General features: G+C 41.5%; 1 protein-coding gene and 1 long non-coding RNA gene across 8 annotated transcripts in view; one reads left to right on the top strand and one right to left on the bottom strand.

Moving 5' to 3' along the window:
• The window catches only part of LOC148387086 (uncharacterized), a 59,463-nt gene extending 52,678 nt beyond the window's left edge, over nucleotides 1-6,785 (top strand). For all 4 annotated transcript variants that reach the window (XR_015862645.1, XR_015862644.1, XR_015862648.1 and 1 more), the window contains one exon: nucleotides 6,246-6,785. This is a non-coding gene — a long non-coding RNA (uncharacterized LOC148387086). The remainder of the gene's footprint in view (nucleotides 1-6,245) is intronic.
• A 1,469-nt stretch (nucleotides 6,786-8,254) lies between these two features.
• adcyap1b (adenylate cyclase activating polypeptide 1b) lies at nucleotides 8,255-13,452 on the bottom strand. 4 transcript variants are annotated; one of them, XM_088396734.1, is made up of 5 exons: nucleotides 13,199-13,452; nucleotides 12,975-13,079; nucleotides 12,158-12,298; nucleotides 11,842-11,946; nucleotides 8,255-11,509 (listed from the first exon to the last, which is right to left on the bottom strand). In XM_088396734.1, exons 2-5 carry the CDS (start codon nucleotides 13,076-13,078, stop codon nucleotides 11,323-11,325), a joined length of 537 nt encoding a protein of 178 aa, XP_088252860.1. In that variant the 5' UTR covers nucleotide 13,079; nucleotides 13,199-13,452; the 3' UTR covers nucleotides 8,255-11,322. The 4 variants fall into 4 exon arrangements, with proteins under 4 accessions (XP_088252860.1, XP_088252861.1, XP_088252862.1 ...); XM_088396735.1 differs by having other exon boundaries at nucleotides 8,255-11,506; XM_088396736.1 differs by lacking the exon at nucleotides 11,842-11,946.
• Nucleotides 13,453-15,174: the final 1,722 nt, after the last annotated feature.

Below are 15,174 nucleotides of genomic sequence, written 5' to 3'. Positions count from 1 at the left end.
CATGCCCGCAGCGACCGATGATGTAGTGCTTCCTTACAAGCCAAATGACGATTCCACATGAGGAAAAACACACTCACCATACAAGTTATGGATTGACCTTCACCTTCCTCCGTGATGACATCACGAGCGAGCTGAGTCAAAACGCGCTTCTATTAAGGAATCATTTGAAGGGCTTCTTTTTTCTAGGAACGTCTTCGTCGACACGCTCCGACGGCGGCCTCGATGAAGCAAAATACTTTTATTAAACCCTAAAAAAGATTGGCGGCCAAAGCCAGGAAGCTTTCAATTTTATTACAATAATTGTCCGCCCCAGGAACATCGGTCTGCCGATTGAATTTAAGACGAGCAAACTCCAGTGAATTTCATTTTATGGCAAGATTAATTAAAAATGTGTTCACACACACACACAAAGACTTCCTGGCCAGTCTTTCATTTATATTTCATCGACTTCACTTTTCATCATGCCATAAATCCTCTTAGCTAGTAACAAAGTGTCGCGTTTAAGTATTTAGCCTCATTTGCCCTCGACATTTTCTTAACAACAGTGTAAAATGGCGGGAGGGCACATAAATACAGAAAACAGCACGTTTGTTGTCATCAATCAAGCATGTCAATTAATGCGATCGTAGACACCCTTCACCCAATTTCATATTGATCTGCCAAACTGGGGATGAGAGCGTTTGTTTGTTGAACCCTTTTTCATTTCAAGTCCTTAAAATGATCAATTTATTGTCGGCCATGTGGTTCAGATTGGATAAATTTCCCGAGGACTGCTCAGTTTGTCCAAATACGGGCCTTGAAAAAATTTGCCCATAAAATGGCTGCTTGAAACCAAAATGGCATCGTTCTTGTTCAATTTTCTTGAGATTTTTCAAAGCAGCCATGTTGATCTGTAGGGAGATTTTTTTTTTTTTTTCCCCCAAAAAAATATATTTTCCATGGAAAATCCTCGCAATGATCAAACCATGTTCCTCTCAAATTTTATTCACCACCTGTGTAGGACAATTCAGGCAGATTAAGTTAGTCTTACCAAATTTATTTTCAACATCAAGCATGTCAGCCTCTAAAAATGTCTGCAAAACCTCCCAATTGCAAATCAGTATTCATATTTTTACACCATACAGCTTGCTCATGTTTCATAACTCCACGCATTGCTGTGAAGTGTGAACTCGAGGTACACCTTTGCTTAATACTTCTTTTTTTTTGGGGGGGGGGGACGATTAGGCAAGGCAAGATGTTCTTGAAATTCTAACTCCTCCTCCGAGTCTCGTCTTCTTCCTCAAAGGCAAAGTGAGACGCCCAAGCCAAGTGTTTAGCTGTGCACTGCAGCACCATGTGTGTGTGTGCGTGTGTGTGCGTCTGTGTATGCGTGTATATATATAGACCTCGTACGCAATACTGTTTTGCTATAATTAGCAGCAAGACTTGCACAGGCCTCTCTTTTAATGAGCTATGCGACATGAATAAAAACAGTGAAATGCACCTGGTTTCAGTCTCTCTCTCTCTTTCTCTCTCTAAAAATGATCATCAAACATCAATGCTCAGTTCAATCTTAATATTTATGATTTTTTTCGTGTCTCCCTCTACCAGATTACCTAGTTTCAATCAATCAAAGTCGGATGAGCCCTAGAAATAGCCCAATTTTATTTTCTTCAAAATGTCTGACTTCCTGTTCAATATCAAGTTGTTGAATCTTTTTTCTGCATCCTGCCAGACATGTCCACCCAGTCCAAACTGGTGTCATGAGGCTTTTTTTTTTGTCCCTCCAACTTTTCTGGGAGCTGTACTGACATAAATTTAGCATAAATGTGTTCTCGGCTATACTGCATGAACTTCCTCCAGCAGCACTTGCTTGTTTGCATTGTCTTTTGTCTTTTTTCCCCTTCCACTCTATTGCTCCCCCAAGCCCACCTCTTGCATCATCGCACCATTCACGCCGGTCGGTATTAAAGGGGCAAAGCGACCCCTTTTGGAATCCCGCAATGGGCGTTATTAGTAGTCTGTGGGGAAATAAAGTGACCCATCTGTGGAGGTGCTGATGACGGGGGTGCGTCCTGGGAGGGATTAACTACTGACACATGGAGCCTATACTAAGTAGATGTTGGAAAGGCGCCATCTATGCATACAGGATAGGTGCAAGGTTTTTTTCATCACACACACACACCATATAGTGGCTTCTTTGCATCTTTATTAAATTTGTAGTGGGGCCACATCTGGTGACTGACACCCTCAGAACAAAAGCCGGAGGGAGGAGGGTGGGCGTCGGTGGGCTTGAAACACGGCTCGGAGTATTAATGTGCGTGTGCACGCGTCAAGCATCTGTCACCGTCTAATTGGAGGGTGTCAGGTGCGGGCGCGCGGGGGCCGCAATCCGTCCACCCACCACATGAATCGACAAGACATCTTTATTTATTATCACGCCGACGACCCCGAGGTTTGTGGAACCGTACCGGGTCTGGCGGTGGACTGTTTCGAGTGCACATGCAGCGAGTTCAAGACAATGCAATGGTAGCAGTTCCGTTCTGCTGTCAGTCAAGTTTGCGCTCACTCATGCAAACCTTTACTAAAATCCGCCAGCCCAGTTCGCACGGCCCGTTGACAAACAGCCGACGAAGGGAAGCCTCAGGTTCCTTTCACGGCAGCGAGGTAACAAGGGCGAGCGAGGCCGATTAATGAGGCCAACTAAGTGGCTTGGCAGAGCAATACAACTCACCCTCTTCACTCAATCTGGCGTGCCTAAATTACACTTGAATGACTAGATATAGTGTCGGGCTGGAAATAGATCGCCCGTGATGAGAAGCGAGACAAGATAATGTAACGTCACTCAGCGCAAATCGGGTCTCGTTGGCTTCCTGGTCCGCAAATAGAATTCTGCCAACGGAGGAAGATGTTCCGACCAAGGATCGATACACTCTCGCTCGTCCTTGCAGCGTTTGCAGCATTTCCTTGATCGGGTACGCGCCAGGTTAGCCTGGACGACTGTCCTAAACCTTCGTCCTGCTATACTGTCACAATCTAGCAATCAAGTATCTAAACAAATTTCTCAATGATCTTTTTCTGGGTTTTGAATAGACGCTTAAAAGCACAAAGTGGCCGCCTCCCTTCACAATGGAAATTGAATAGTATCCATTATTGTTCACAAACAGGCATTAAAGACTCTGTAGCGCTTAGCAAAAAAAAATAGCAGCGACATTCCCTCACATTTTGACTAAGCCGACACTGTTCCAAGCAAATGGCTTAATCAATGAATAAGTAAATAGTGTGCAGCATCTGTCTGTTAAACACATTTGATTCAACCTCCTGCCAGCACGCCTGAGTCAATCTTTCTCCGTATGGCGGCAAACATGCCGGCAAGCTGCTGTCACTCACCGACCGGGCGCCGGCTCCAAATGGACCCGTGATGAATATTCTGTGTCTGCCCAGAGACGTTTTGAGTGGCAGCCGCTGCTCGCTATGTGTCCGATCAAGGGAAAAGACCCACAAGGCAGATTTGGCTGGGGAGAAGAATTCAGATGAATGGGAAAAATTATGGAATCGGCATGCGCTGTAAGGTGTGAGAATTCATCATGAGTCTGAGTGCAAAGCCATGGCACTGTTAAAATTGCATTTTTTATCATAAGGCTAATACATCAAACACATCATCAAGTTTCACCATTGGCATGTCCCAGTAGACCCACAAAAAAAAGCCTCGCCCGAGAAGACACAGCAAGTCTGCTGTTTGGCTTCGAATCAGTTATTTTGCTCATTTTCAGTGATCCTTCAAAGACAAACAAGTCTACTAAATCAAGTCCACAAGATCAGAGCCAATTTTTCATCGGAACATAACTTTTTTAGTGAGAGGTTTATTTGGACGATACCCAGAAATAAAAGGCATAAGAAAACATGCCTGAAAAGGCACATCAAGTCTGCTGTTTGCTTTCAGAGCATTTCTAGAGGTCCTTCGGAGACGGTCTGAAGATTTATCTAGCAAGCGTGAAACAAAAATGTATGATGCTCAATGATGCATCAGATGGAGCTGAGCACAACTTCAAAATTTGATGGCTCACCGCAAAACACAACAGACAGTAAGTCAGCTCCATAAACTCCCATTTACTTGGGAACATGAAATTTGATAAACAATCCACCAAAAACTCTCAAGAAACCACGACATGGATTAACGTGGTTCTTTTGTCCATTTGTAATGTGTCTACAAAATAATAAATCCACCAAATGTTAACCAGGTCTACTGGACATATGGGTAGTGCTAACTTGCAAAAACGTAGTTTGTTACTTGTTGCAAAACAGCAAAATTTCCTAACTCTCTAATAAAATTTGAATAAGTCAACTCCATCAGCAGTTTCCCCGATCTTGACCAAACAACAAATCCCGTTCCAAAGAGCCCCCTACAGGCAGAAATGCTGAAATACAATAACCGTTTCCAAATGGAGACCTGTGAAAACATGACAATTAATTATCCAACTTTTTCTGTCCGACCCTAAATCCATCATGTTTCCGAGACGTTGCGTAACACGGATATGCAATCCAGCTGTCAAAATATTAAGTGATGGATAAGAGATGCCACTAATTACAAATCACGCCTCCCAAGCATTACGAACCATCTGTCTGATTGAAAACATCGACACGAGTTCTTCAAATCCAAAAACAGCATTATTAAGTCCCTTTTTTTCCCTGTGTATTTTTGTGTCTCTTTGGTCTCTTGGTGCAGAAAATAGCTTTTTGCCCCCCCCGGAACTTTGATTTTAGTTTGCGTCAATCCAAAAAAAAGTTTGACATCTTTGTTGAGTTAAGATGAGCAAGAAGGCAAAGAAATGAAAAAAGTGACTTTAATGACACGGGAATGGAGATAGACAGCAAATAAGTATAAAAATACCACTTGATTGTGAGTGACTCGATCTTTCTCACTCATGTGGAGCCTGTTAAAACATCGCACTTAAGGTCATTTAAATATATTGCAGAGGATAATTTAATTAGCGCTGTTAAAACACACAATCCAGCCTGTTGACAGATTTTTCTCTTCGCGTTAGTCACCAGAGTGATGCATGCTTTGTTTTTGTCCGCGCCATCTTTTTGCTGCAGAACAGCGTTGTCGTCGTTTTCGTGTGCCAGTATGATGATGTCAAACCTCTAAAAAAAAAATAATAAAATAAAATCCAATAGCAGCAGGGCCAAAATGAAGTGACAAGAATATTTGCAATGTTTTGTTAAAACTTTTTGACAGCTCATGGCTAGCAAAAATAATCCAGTTTGTAGGACCACTTTTACTTCCAAAGTATTCCATTCCACTTAATGTTTTGTTTTGTCGCGGGAAATCCTTTTCAATTCTCCTGAGGAGCCTTCCCATTATACTCATTAAAATTAAAGCATCGACCCCCCCCCCCCCCCCCCCCCCTCGTCCTGATCTTACACGTCGGCTCCAATTTGAGTCATCACACCCGTCGTGATGAGCATCTCTCACTCTTTTTCTTAATTAACACTCCTCCCATTCAGGAAAGTCTGTGTGATCTGTAAAAAGTAAAGCATGCGGTGGGAAAGGGGGGGAGGGCTAAAAATAGATGAAATAGAAATAGATTCATATTCGCACCCCGATTTTTGTGTTAGATTATTCAGTGTTTGCACAGTGAATCCTCAATGAGTTCACACCCAAGGTTGATCCACTAGACAGCTATTTGTCCAATCCCAGAAAAAGTATTATCGAGTTTATTTGGGTTGGGGGTGGGGGGGATGTCAATAAGTCACCCACAGCTCCCTTTTTTTGAGGAGGAGGCACTTTAGGAAAAGTAGGATGATGTAAGATGAAGTCATCCTGATCCCGAGGGACTTTTTTCGCTAAAGAGCACTTAGCGACATAGCAACACAGGCTAACAACAGACTAGGCCACCATGTTTCTTTCTGACGTGTTTTTTTTTATTATTTTTTTTTAAGATGAGATGAGAGGGCAGCACAAGGTCAAATATTTTTTTCTCATATTTTTGTCAGATATATAGTTCCACTATTTCAGTCTGATATTTATGTAATGTATAGTCTAATATAACATAAACGATATATCCGTATATTTGTTATGATATATTTTTGGTCATATTTTGAGCAAGTTTCTTTTATATGCATTGATGAACACGTTGAGTCAAAGTAAGAACTTTGTCTTGATTTGTTTTGACAGTTTGCAACCATTTGGAAAATGTGCAAGTTCCTGCGATGTAAAACCAGCAAAACACGACTGGTCATGTTATTTTTTTTTGTGTCCCCAGCACCCCCCTTGGAGCGAGCACTGGTCCGTGTCTACAAAAGCTTGGCACGTCTCCCTCTGCTGCATCTCCCAGTGGGACCACACGCTGTCTCCTGCTTAATGAAACATGTGACACCACCAGCCAGTATATGGGACTTTGGGGAGGCAGGCACCCATCCCATCCCCCCCCCCACCCCCTTCTAAGAACTCCAGCGGCCCCATTCATTCCCTAAAGCATGACCCCCCCCCTTTCCCCAGTTCATTCATTAGAGTACAATTGAGGAGAAGCAGGGCCAGATGGAAAAGAAAAACACTATTGTATGAATGAAGTCATTAAAATGTTGTTAAAACATACTAAGATAACAAGAGATTATTCATGTTATCTCCTGAGAAAAATATTTCATTTTGCAAAAATAGTTAGCACACACATAGCTTTAAGCGATGTTTTTTTTTTTTTTTTTATGGCATGAATATATTTTCATGTCATGGGCAAAAAAGTTATAATCTTTATATATATATATTTTTTTTTTTTTGTTTAGCCAAAGCAGAAAAATAGAACTCATAAAAGAGACTTAATGATCATCTTTGGTTTTGAATCTTTAAATGAAGTCACTTTTTTTGCACTTCACGCTAGAATGTGACGACATAGTATTTAAATTATGGATGAATTTATTCTATTTTTGGTTGTCTTTTGTGCAATAAATAAATAAATATAATAATATAATATAATAATATATCTTTTTTTTTTTTTTTTAAACAATGCCCACTCTGTTCATGAGCAAGCTTATTGATGATGCAGGCTGTAAATGAGTTAAACACACACTTGGGCCTGGCCTCATCACACACAAAAGAAAAATGGGAGTGTCTGCCCCCTCCCTCCTTCCCACCCAATGTGCCAATGTTCTGCCTCCCATGTGATTAAGACGTATCCAAACTGGCAAAAATCTCCTCCCCTCCTCCAAAATGCTGACGACCACTTGCGAAACGGCTCGGCCGGTGTTGGCAGAAACGAGGAGGAGCAGGGCAAGTGGGGTATTGATTTGGGCGCCAAACGGGCATCACTTAAAGATTGGCTCAAGGTGGATGAGTGTTTCAATCCCAACTTTGAGATGGAACGTCTGGACAGAAAAATATTTGCGTGTAAATCACTGACGTGACTTGACGTTATTAAGTTTGCATGTTTACTCACTGAAAGTATTTTTCTTATGTTTGTTTTTTTTCCCCCCCCCCCCACCGCCTTCACAAACCCAATGTGCTGGCATAAACAAGACCCCGCAAATAGACACGGTCCTTTCTGTCAAGTCAAAAAAATTTGTTGCGTGTAAACACCCCCTTTACGATGAATAAAGGATGCCGATGGTCCCATACATCAGACGGCAAGCACAAACCTTGACAAGCGACAATCTGTCACTCTCGCGCACTTCCTCGGGGGGGGAGAAACAAAGATTTTTCTCCCGATTTCTTTCAACCACTCTCTCTCCTCCTGCAACCGCCGCAGAAGAACCTCCCCCCCCCCCCCCATAGCACCCCCCGCTGAGGTTAAAGGTAGCACTCTAAAAGCAAGCACGTTTCACTTTCTTCTTTTTGGTGTGTGGAAACATGTCGATACGTGTGTATAGCCTACATAAGCGTGTCCCCTTTGTGTGCTGCGTTGCCATGCAACATGTCTCTGATTGGGTTAGTTGAGCTCTGCTGCTACACCCACACACACACACACACACACACACACACACACATGGATCAGATCACAAACACGTTGCCACACCCTTTCTCCTCTCCCACAGGACTTGGCTGCACTGCCAAGGCCGAGGACGGAGGGAGGGGTAGGAGGGAGGGAGGGAGGGGGGCCTCTTTGAGTTGCTTGCTCGGGTGCATTCGAGGCGCATTCGAGGATTTGTTTTGAATGACTGAGGCGCCAAGCCAAAGCCAATCTTTTGTTTGCATTGGCTTTTCAGTCTATATTTTATTTTCTGTGATGTGACGTGTGTGTGTGAAAAAGTGTTTGCTTACAATTCAAAGATTAGACATTGATTAGATGTTGTTGTTTACAAAAATTTATTCATACAAATCTTACAACACTTTCATTGACATTGAGCAAACGGAAACGCCCCCCCTCACCCCCACCCCCCCAAAAGCGAAGGACTCCTGTGCGTGGTCAACACATTGTTTTCTAATTACGGTTAAATTCAACATTGAAGTAAGGCGTTTGGCGCTTTCAGAAAGATAACATCAGGCATTTTGTCACCCAACCACATCACTTCCCCCCCTTTTTTTTTCTTTTCACTTCTAAATAGTGATGCACATAAAAATGATAATAGAGTAGGGCTTTTTTCTGATTCAATATAGAGCAGAAAAATAAATAACAACACTTTATCATCAACAATAACAAACACAAAGTATTTGTGTACAACACTCACAAACGCGGAAACACCCCAAAATCATGCACACACGCACATATATACACACACACGCACATTGCCCGCTCCATCGACATATACATTCTATTTTTTAAGATATACTTATATATATTTATATTTGAACTCAATGAATCATTGGTCATGCTTGGGGAAAACAGGAAAAACAGGAACGGCTAATTCTACAACGCTTGGGCTAAGACCAAGTGATCAAAACAGGAAAACTTTCAATGTAAGCTAATGGACTTGCAGCATTGTAGGGCCACTGAAATTGCCATCTATCATTTGTGGCGATTTTGTATCGATTTTTTTTTTTTAAACATATTTTATTTGAACCATTTATTTTTTTTTTTCACATCAAAGCGAGGCACCAGAAGCTGTCTGCAACTCTGTCTAACAAATGCTCTCCACGCACTCAAAAACAATCACACCATATAAAGACTGTCAGGTGAAGCCGAATTTGGGAGCGGGCCGTTCTCAAGCAAATTTGCATCGTCATAAAGGAACGTACGATGGGAAAGATGCCTCCGATGGAGCCCGTTCAACAAATAGGGGTGCGCAAAGGTGGGTCATCTGCTTCAGATTGTTCTCATCTCTTCATTTGATTCCCCAGTTGTGTTGTGTCCCTCACTGGGGATGCGCAAATGTCTGTTAGGGGTGCGCCGATTGAACATTGTCATGCGAAAAAACTCTTTATAGTGCGAGAACCTTGGTCTCCCATTCCAAACAAAACTTATTTGGTGTTATACCACCTAAAGATTTTTAGCCTGCCCAAAATCATGTTTATATTTGAAAATGAAAAAAAGTTAGTGCACCCCTTCTTCCCATTCCCTAACACGTGGCCAAATGGGAAAAGGTTGGCTGTGCATGATTTCAAATCATAGAAGATAAATGGTACTTCGGGTATTCCAATTTTAGGAAAGTGGGAGGTACGCCAACATTCTGTTACGTAACAACCGCGAATTATCTCCTGATCTCGGGGATTCCCCACCTCTCCTTTTTTTATTCATGCAAACATGTTTTTTTCCTCTTCTTTCTTATTTAACAGCTTCTGAATACCTTTTCCTTGCCCAAATTCCCACACGAAATTCCCACAAAGCCAAAAATGTTGGTGCACCCCCCCGACCCAATCAAAACACCTCAACTGATCAAAACAATTGAATGACTGATGACCTTTTTGTATTTTGTGAGCTAATCCCGCCTAGCGCGTCACACAATATGAATGTGAAGCGACACTTCTCTTTGAATCTTGCGCACCCCCATCCACCCTGCTACCAAGGAATCCCTGCTATCTACACACACTACACACACCTTTAGCCAACCATACAACAGCATGCAGACTGCAAGCAGTTTTCCACAAAATGATTACAAAGTAAATGCAGATTTCACACTCCTGTTTGCCCCAATCAGAAACAACGCAACCCAAGCGCACCTTTGAAAGACACACACACACACGTATTTTCCACACAACATGTGCAAGTGTGAGCAGCATTGAGGCATCCTTGCAATAACAACAAAAATAATAAGAATAATGGAGTGTTTAACACGCGCGCACACACACACAGACACACACACACACTTATGTATATAGATATGTAGCATGCTCACCGCTTCTTTGGGCCTGTATTTGTCCAAAAAACGAACAACACTTAAAAAAATAGCTTACAAAAATAAGTATAACATTCAATACTTTGATTGTCTTTTTTATCTATTTATTTTTCTGCATATATATATATTTATATATATGTATAGATGACCCTTTTTTTTAGATTTTTTTTCTTGTTCAAGCGCATAACGTTGAAGGTGCACAATTATGATCTTTTTTCTCTCTTTTTTCTCTCAAACATCTTTAAACATGAAAATAAACAGATATTGGTCCATGGACTGTGCAGTTTAACCCTCCTGCTACAAATGCTAGCATTTTCCTGGGTCAATTTGACCCAGGGTATATTAAATCATCCAATATTTTCAAACAGGAAAAAAAATACTCATAATGAGGAGTGTTTATAGCTCGTTGTTAAATCCGATTTGTAAATATGCGGATTATGTGGTATTCTTTCACTTTTAAATGGGTCAGTTTGACCCGGGTCATGTTAATTGATTTGTATAGTATTTGTATCTGATTATGAACTCCACAACAAACAATTTCATGTTTTGTGAATTCCCTCATTTTAAAATGAGTCCATTTAAATGTTGCAAATGTTTACAAAAAAAAAAAAATCAATAAAATATTCTTTTTCACTCGAAAAGGGGTAATTTTGACCCAGGGCATAAGTGTGTAATCGTTCAAAAGAGTTACCAAAAAAAAAATCATTCTGTTTTTTGTATTTTATTATTAACTATGTAAACTTTTGGGCGTTCTTTGACTTAAAATCGAGCCAATTTAATCGCAACATAACAGGAGGGTTAATCATCAGGTACCTTTTTTTCCTCATAGCAAAAAAAATGAGGGGGGGAAAACGATATTATTAATAAAATAATCATTTTAATGGCTTAACGTCATACATAAATACATCATGTTGAAAGAGAACACATAGAGGCGCAATCCACTGGTTTGCTCAGCTATATGTGGATGATGGGCTGTGTGTGCGTGTGTGCGGGTTGGGGGGTTTGGGGGGGGGGGGTCATACATATATACTGTATACACGCACAAGGTGTGTGTGGGTGGGTTTGGTGGGGGCTGCACTACAAATAGGCCAGCCGGCGTCCTTTAGTGCGCACTCTCTGTCTGTACCTTCGTCCCAGGACGGCTGCCAGGTACTTTTGCACAGCCATCTGCTTCCTGTAGCGGCTGTAGCTGTCGGTGAAGATGCCGTCCGAATGTCTCTTGGAGAGTGGCTCGCTATCGTCCTCCATACTGTTATCCTCACTGCTGAACGAAATTAATCATCATTTCAATTTTTTTTTGAAGAATTCAGGAATAAAATTAAGCGTCTTTTTGGGGGGTGGGGGGTGGTGTTAATAATTCATCCCTGGGCCTTATCAATAATTCATTTACAGGCCGATTTGCTATTCTGACGCTTTTATTCGAGTCAGGGGGAAAAAAATCAATTTATGGATTAATCGCATGGATATTTCGCTCCCCTTCGAGACGTTACAAAATAAAAACAATAACAATGAAAACGATGGGATTTTTTTGTTTTAAATTACAAAAAAAAAATAATGATAACGAGACAAGACAAGGTGGATGCAGCAAGCCCTTACCCTGCGCGCATTGTCATCAGAGAATGCAGATAATGCCGCGTGGTTAACTGACCCAGGATCTCCCTCAAGGCTCTATCTAATTCCTCCTCAGCATGCCTTTCTGCTCTAAGATGCCAAAACACACATACATCATCAGTGGAGGGCAAAATTAAAATAAATGAAAAAAAGAAATAAATGAAAATAAAGATGCTCGCACTCAGACAAACAGAAAATGACCAAAATGCGCACCGCGGGGTGGCAAAAAGACACAAATTATGCGTGAAGGGATGCTTTTTTTTTAATATAATGATAATATTAATGATAATACTGTAAATACCTCTTTTCGGTGGGATAGTAGACCGTATAGCCGCCGCCGTCGTCGTTTAAGGACGCCGCGCTGCGTAACGCGAGGTGGTCGCCGTCGAAGCCCAGCTCGCCCAAGGAATTGCCGTCATCGTCGAAAGCGTCGCTGCCCAGCCTGCAAACGAAAAAAAAATAAAAATTAGCGCATTCCATCTGGAAATTTTCACAAAATGCAATTAAAACATTTTCTCTCCTGAAGTTAAATTTGAACTATAATAGACATGCGTCTTTCATGGATGCCTTTATTATTTTTTTGTTTTTATTCACGTTTTTATTCGTTTCTCGCATAAAAGCCGTCTTTCCATGTTGATGTATTATTTAAAAATCACAATCAAAAACGGCCAACGGTGAATAAAAAATATACTATTAATCAAATACAACCAATAAATAAAAACCACACCCATAAAAAAATGCAACAGGAAAGGAGGGATGTAAAACAAGGATAAATCTTTCAGCTTTTCCTATTCGCTTCCTCGTGGTGACGCATCCTCCTCTTCCTCCTCCTCTACCTCCTCCTCCCGAGGGCTATCCATTGCACTCTCATTTTTAATAAGGTTGGGGGGGGGGCTTCACAGAAGGGGTCTCACTGGACAGATACCTCCACGCAAATTTCCACACGTATATTCTGTCTCCTTCCACTATTTTGCAAAGCTTTTGTTTTGATTCCTCGCGCGTAGTTACGCACGCCCATGCAATCGCACTTTTATGCTAAATCCACCCGCGGTGCACACTTTAACGAATGTATTTTTATTGGCGAGCATATTTAGGATATGCAAAGATAAAAGACCTACCTGATTTTGGGGTAAGTTAGTCCAAGGGGTGTGCAGAAGACGCTATAGTGCATTAAGATTCCATAGATGAGCAAGATTAAAGTGGCTTTGCTCGAGCTGGCCATGCTGTAATGTGACACAAAATGTGTTTTTGATGTTAGTACAGTTTTTGCTCGCGGGGTGGCGGGGTGAACAAACTTTGACTTTATTGTGGAGGGGGCGGGTGGGGGTGGGGGGGGTCTTACCTCCAAGCCGGGAAGCGGAGGCTGCTGCTGGGATGCGATCCGGGCGCGGCTTGCCTGGTGCGGTGCACTTGTCTCCTGCTTCGTATGACGTCCCCCCTCTCTCGCACTTCTTTCTTTTTCCAGATAATACAAAAAAAAAACACCCAATGAAGCGTTCTGCTGTGCAAAAATATAATGTTCCCCCCTTTAAAAAAAACAAAAGCGATAGCAGCAGCTCCTCTACGTATCTCCTCGAAACTTTTTTTGTTGTTCCGATCGCCTTGGATTTTATCTTTAAGTACCCCCTCCCTCCTGCTCTTCCTCCCTCCGTCCCTCCCTTCCTCCATCGCTCCTCATCCTCCCTCCCTCCAACAAGTCACGTTAAGGATGCTATGGACGTCATCAAGCCTTCCTCCTGCAGGAATATAATGGTTCAGTTCTTTCCTAGTCCATTGCATTCGTCACACGCATTTCCACCCACCCTGCAAACGCAACCTCGGTCGAGAAGTTTTCCTGCAAACTTTTGTGCTTTATTTATTAAGTATTGACATTAGTGTTAAAGCACGAGGTGTCCCGAGAGCCAGAGTTTCTCAAGTGTTTCCCCCCCCCCAAGATAGCTTGCGTGATATAAAGGAATATTTGTGCTTTCAGCTTTTTATTACTGCAGGAATGCCGGATAAAATCATCTCTATAGTTCTAACACCTTTCCATTTTCCATTCTTGATGAGTATTTCAGATGTATGTTTTTTAGCACACCTTGACATATTTAGTTTTATTATTTTAATGTTTGTATTTTACTTTTATTTTTCTAATTAATTTATAAATTGGATTTTATATATTTTTAGCAGATTACTCTATTTAATTTCAATTGTTAAGTTGATTTTTAAGATAATTGATCTACGATACCAAACTCAATCTTTTTCATTCGTTTTGGGGGGGTGTACATTTTACGCAGTTTTTAAATTAATTCTTGTATTTTAATCTGTTTCTCTTTAATAATTCTTCGTTTGTATCATGCTGAGTTGTTTTTAATCAAAATTTAATAATTTGTACTTTTTTCATAGACTAAATTTATCCACCGTAATATGATACTGCCTCACGTCATCATCACCACCGTCATCATCATGATCATCTTCACCAGTAAGTCCAATTAAGTATTTTATCTCGGTTGGCGAGAAGTGCATCCTCCTAATTTTGTGTGGGACTAAAAGCCCTGTGCCACTAAATAATCACCATTTCCCATGAGACTCATTTCTCTTCGGTTTCTTGGAATTTAAAACTCACATCCGAATAATACTAATAATGACCCTGCACTGATGTGGATGAGGCCCGAGGTGCGTGGGTGTCGGGGAACGAGTGATGAAAGGGGGGGCTTGATCGCGGGAGGGGGCTCAGACGTTCACCCATTCATCCGCCCTGTAATCGGATTGGAGCGGGTGTTTGACGCAAGGTGCTTTTTGAAAGAAACGCTCACTCAAGTTCTGTGAATCATCCGAATGGAGCGATTGGCGCGTCAGATACAACACAAATCGCCTTAGAAAGGCCATTACGCAAGACTAATCATTTACCCAAATGAGTCGAAGTGTACTTGAATTAGAAGTTTCATTGTTATTATAGCCTCCAAGTAATATATTATTTAGGAATCCAACTACTGTACTCTGCGGAGCAAGTACGTCATTATTTTCAGTCTAACGCAACGTGACGGAGTAAGACCCCCCCCCCAAACAACCATCACCCCCACCCAACTTGGCTCCCGGTTGCGTTGAGAAGTGGCCACGCACACACACAACTCTTACAAATATACGAAGTCGAGGAATGAGGACACGGCGCCATCATCAGGACAAGAAGGGGATAGATGGATAAATGGATAGACTCCGTATCCAATGCCGGGTCATGAAATTAATTCAAGATAAATATTTGGTATAATATTTGACGTTTAACACGACTTGTAATAAATATTTTAGCTAGAAGTAAAACTAATTTGGTGGTCGCACAAG

This window comes from Syngnathus floridae, chromosome 14 (assembly GCF_059516105.1).
Source record: "Syngnathus floridae isolate MCC-2025c chromosome 14, RoL_Sflo_1.0, whole genome shotgun sequence".
In the NCBI taxonomy this organism is placed as follows: Eukaryota; Metazoa; Chordata; class Actinopteri; order Syngnathiformes; family Syngnathidae; genus Syngnathus; species Syngnathus floridae.
The sequence above is the reverse complement of the archived record's forward strand: the minus strand, read 5'-3'. Positions and strand labels throughout refer to the sequence as shown.

Excerpts from the sequence above, each read along its gene's own strand:
- adcyap1b (XM_088396734.1), bottom strand. The coding sequence starts at position 13,078 with ATGGCCAGCTCGAGCAAAGCCACTTTAATCTTGCTCATCTATGGAATC. Across the intron at positions 12,299-12,974 it reads CTAACTTACCCCAAAATCAG|GCTGGGCAGCGACGCTTTCG; the intron begins GTAGGTCTTTTA and ends TTTCGTTTGCAG. Across the intron at positions 11,510-11,841 it reads CTGATGACAATGCGCGCAGG|CAGTGAGGATAACAGTATGG; the intron begins GTAAGGGCTTGC and ends AATTTCGTTCAG.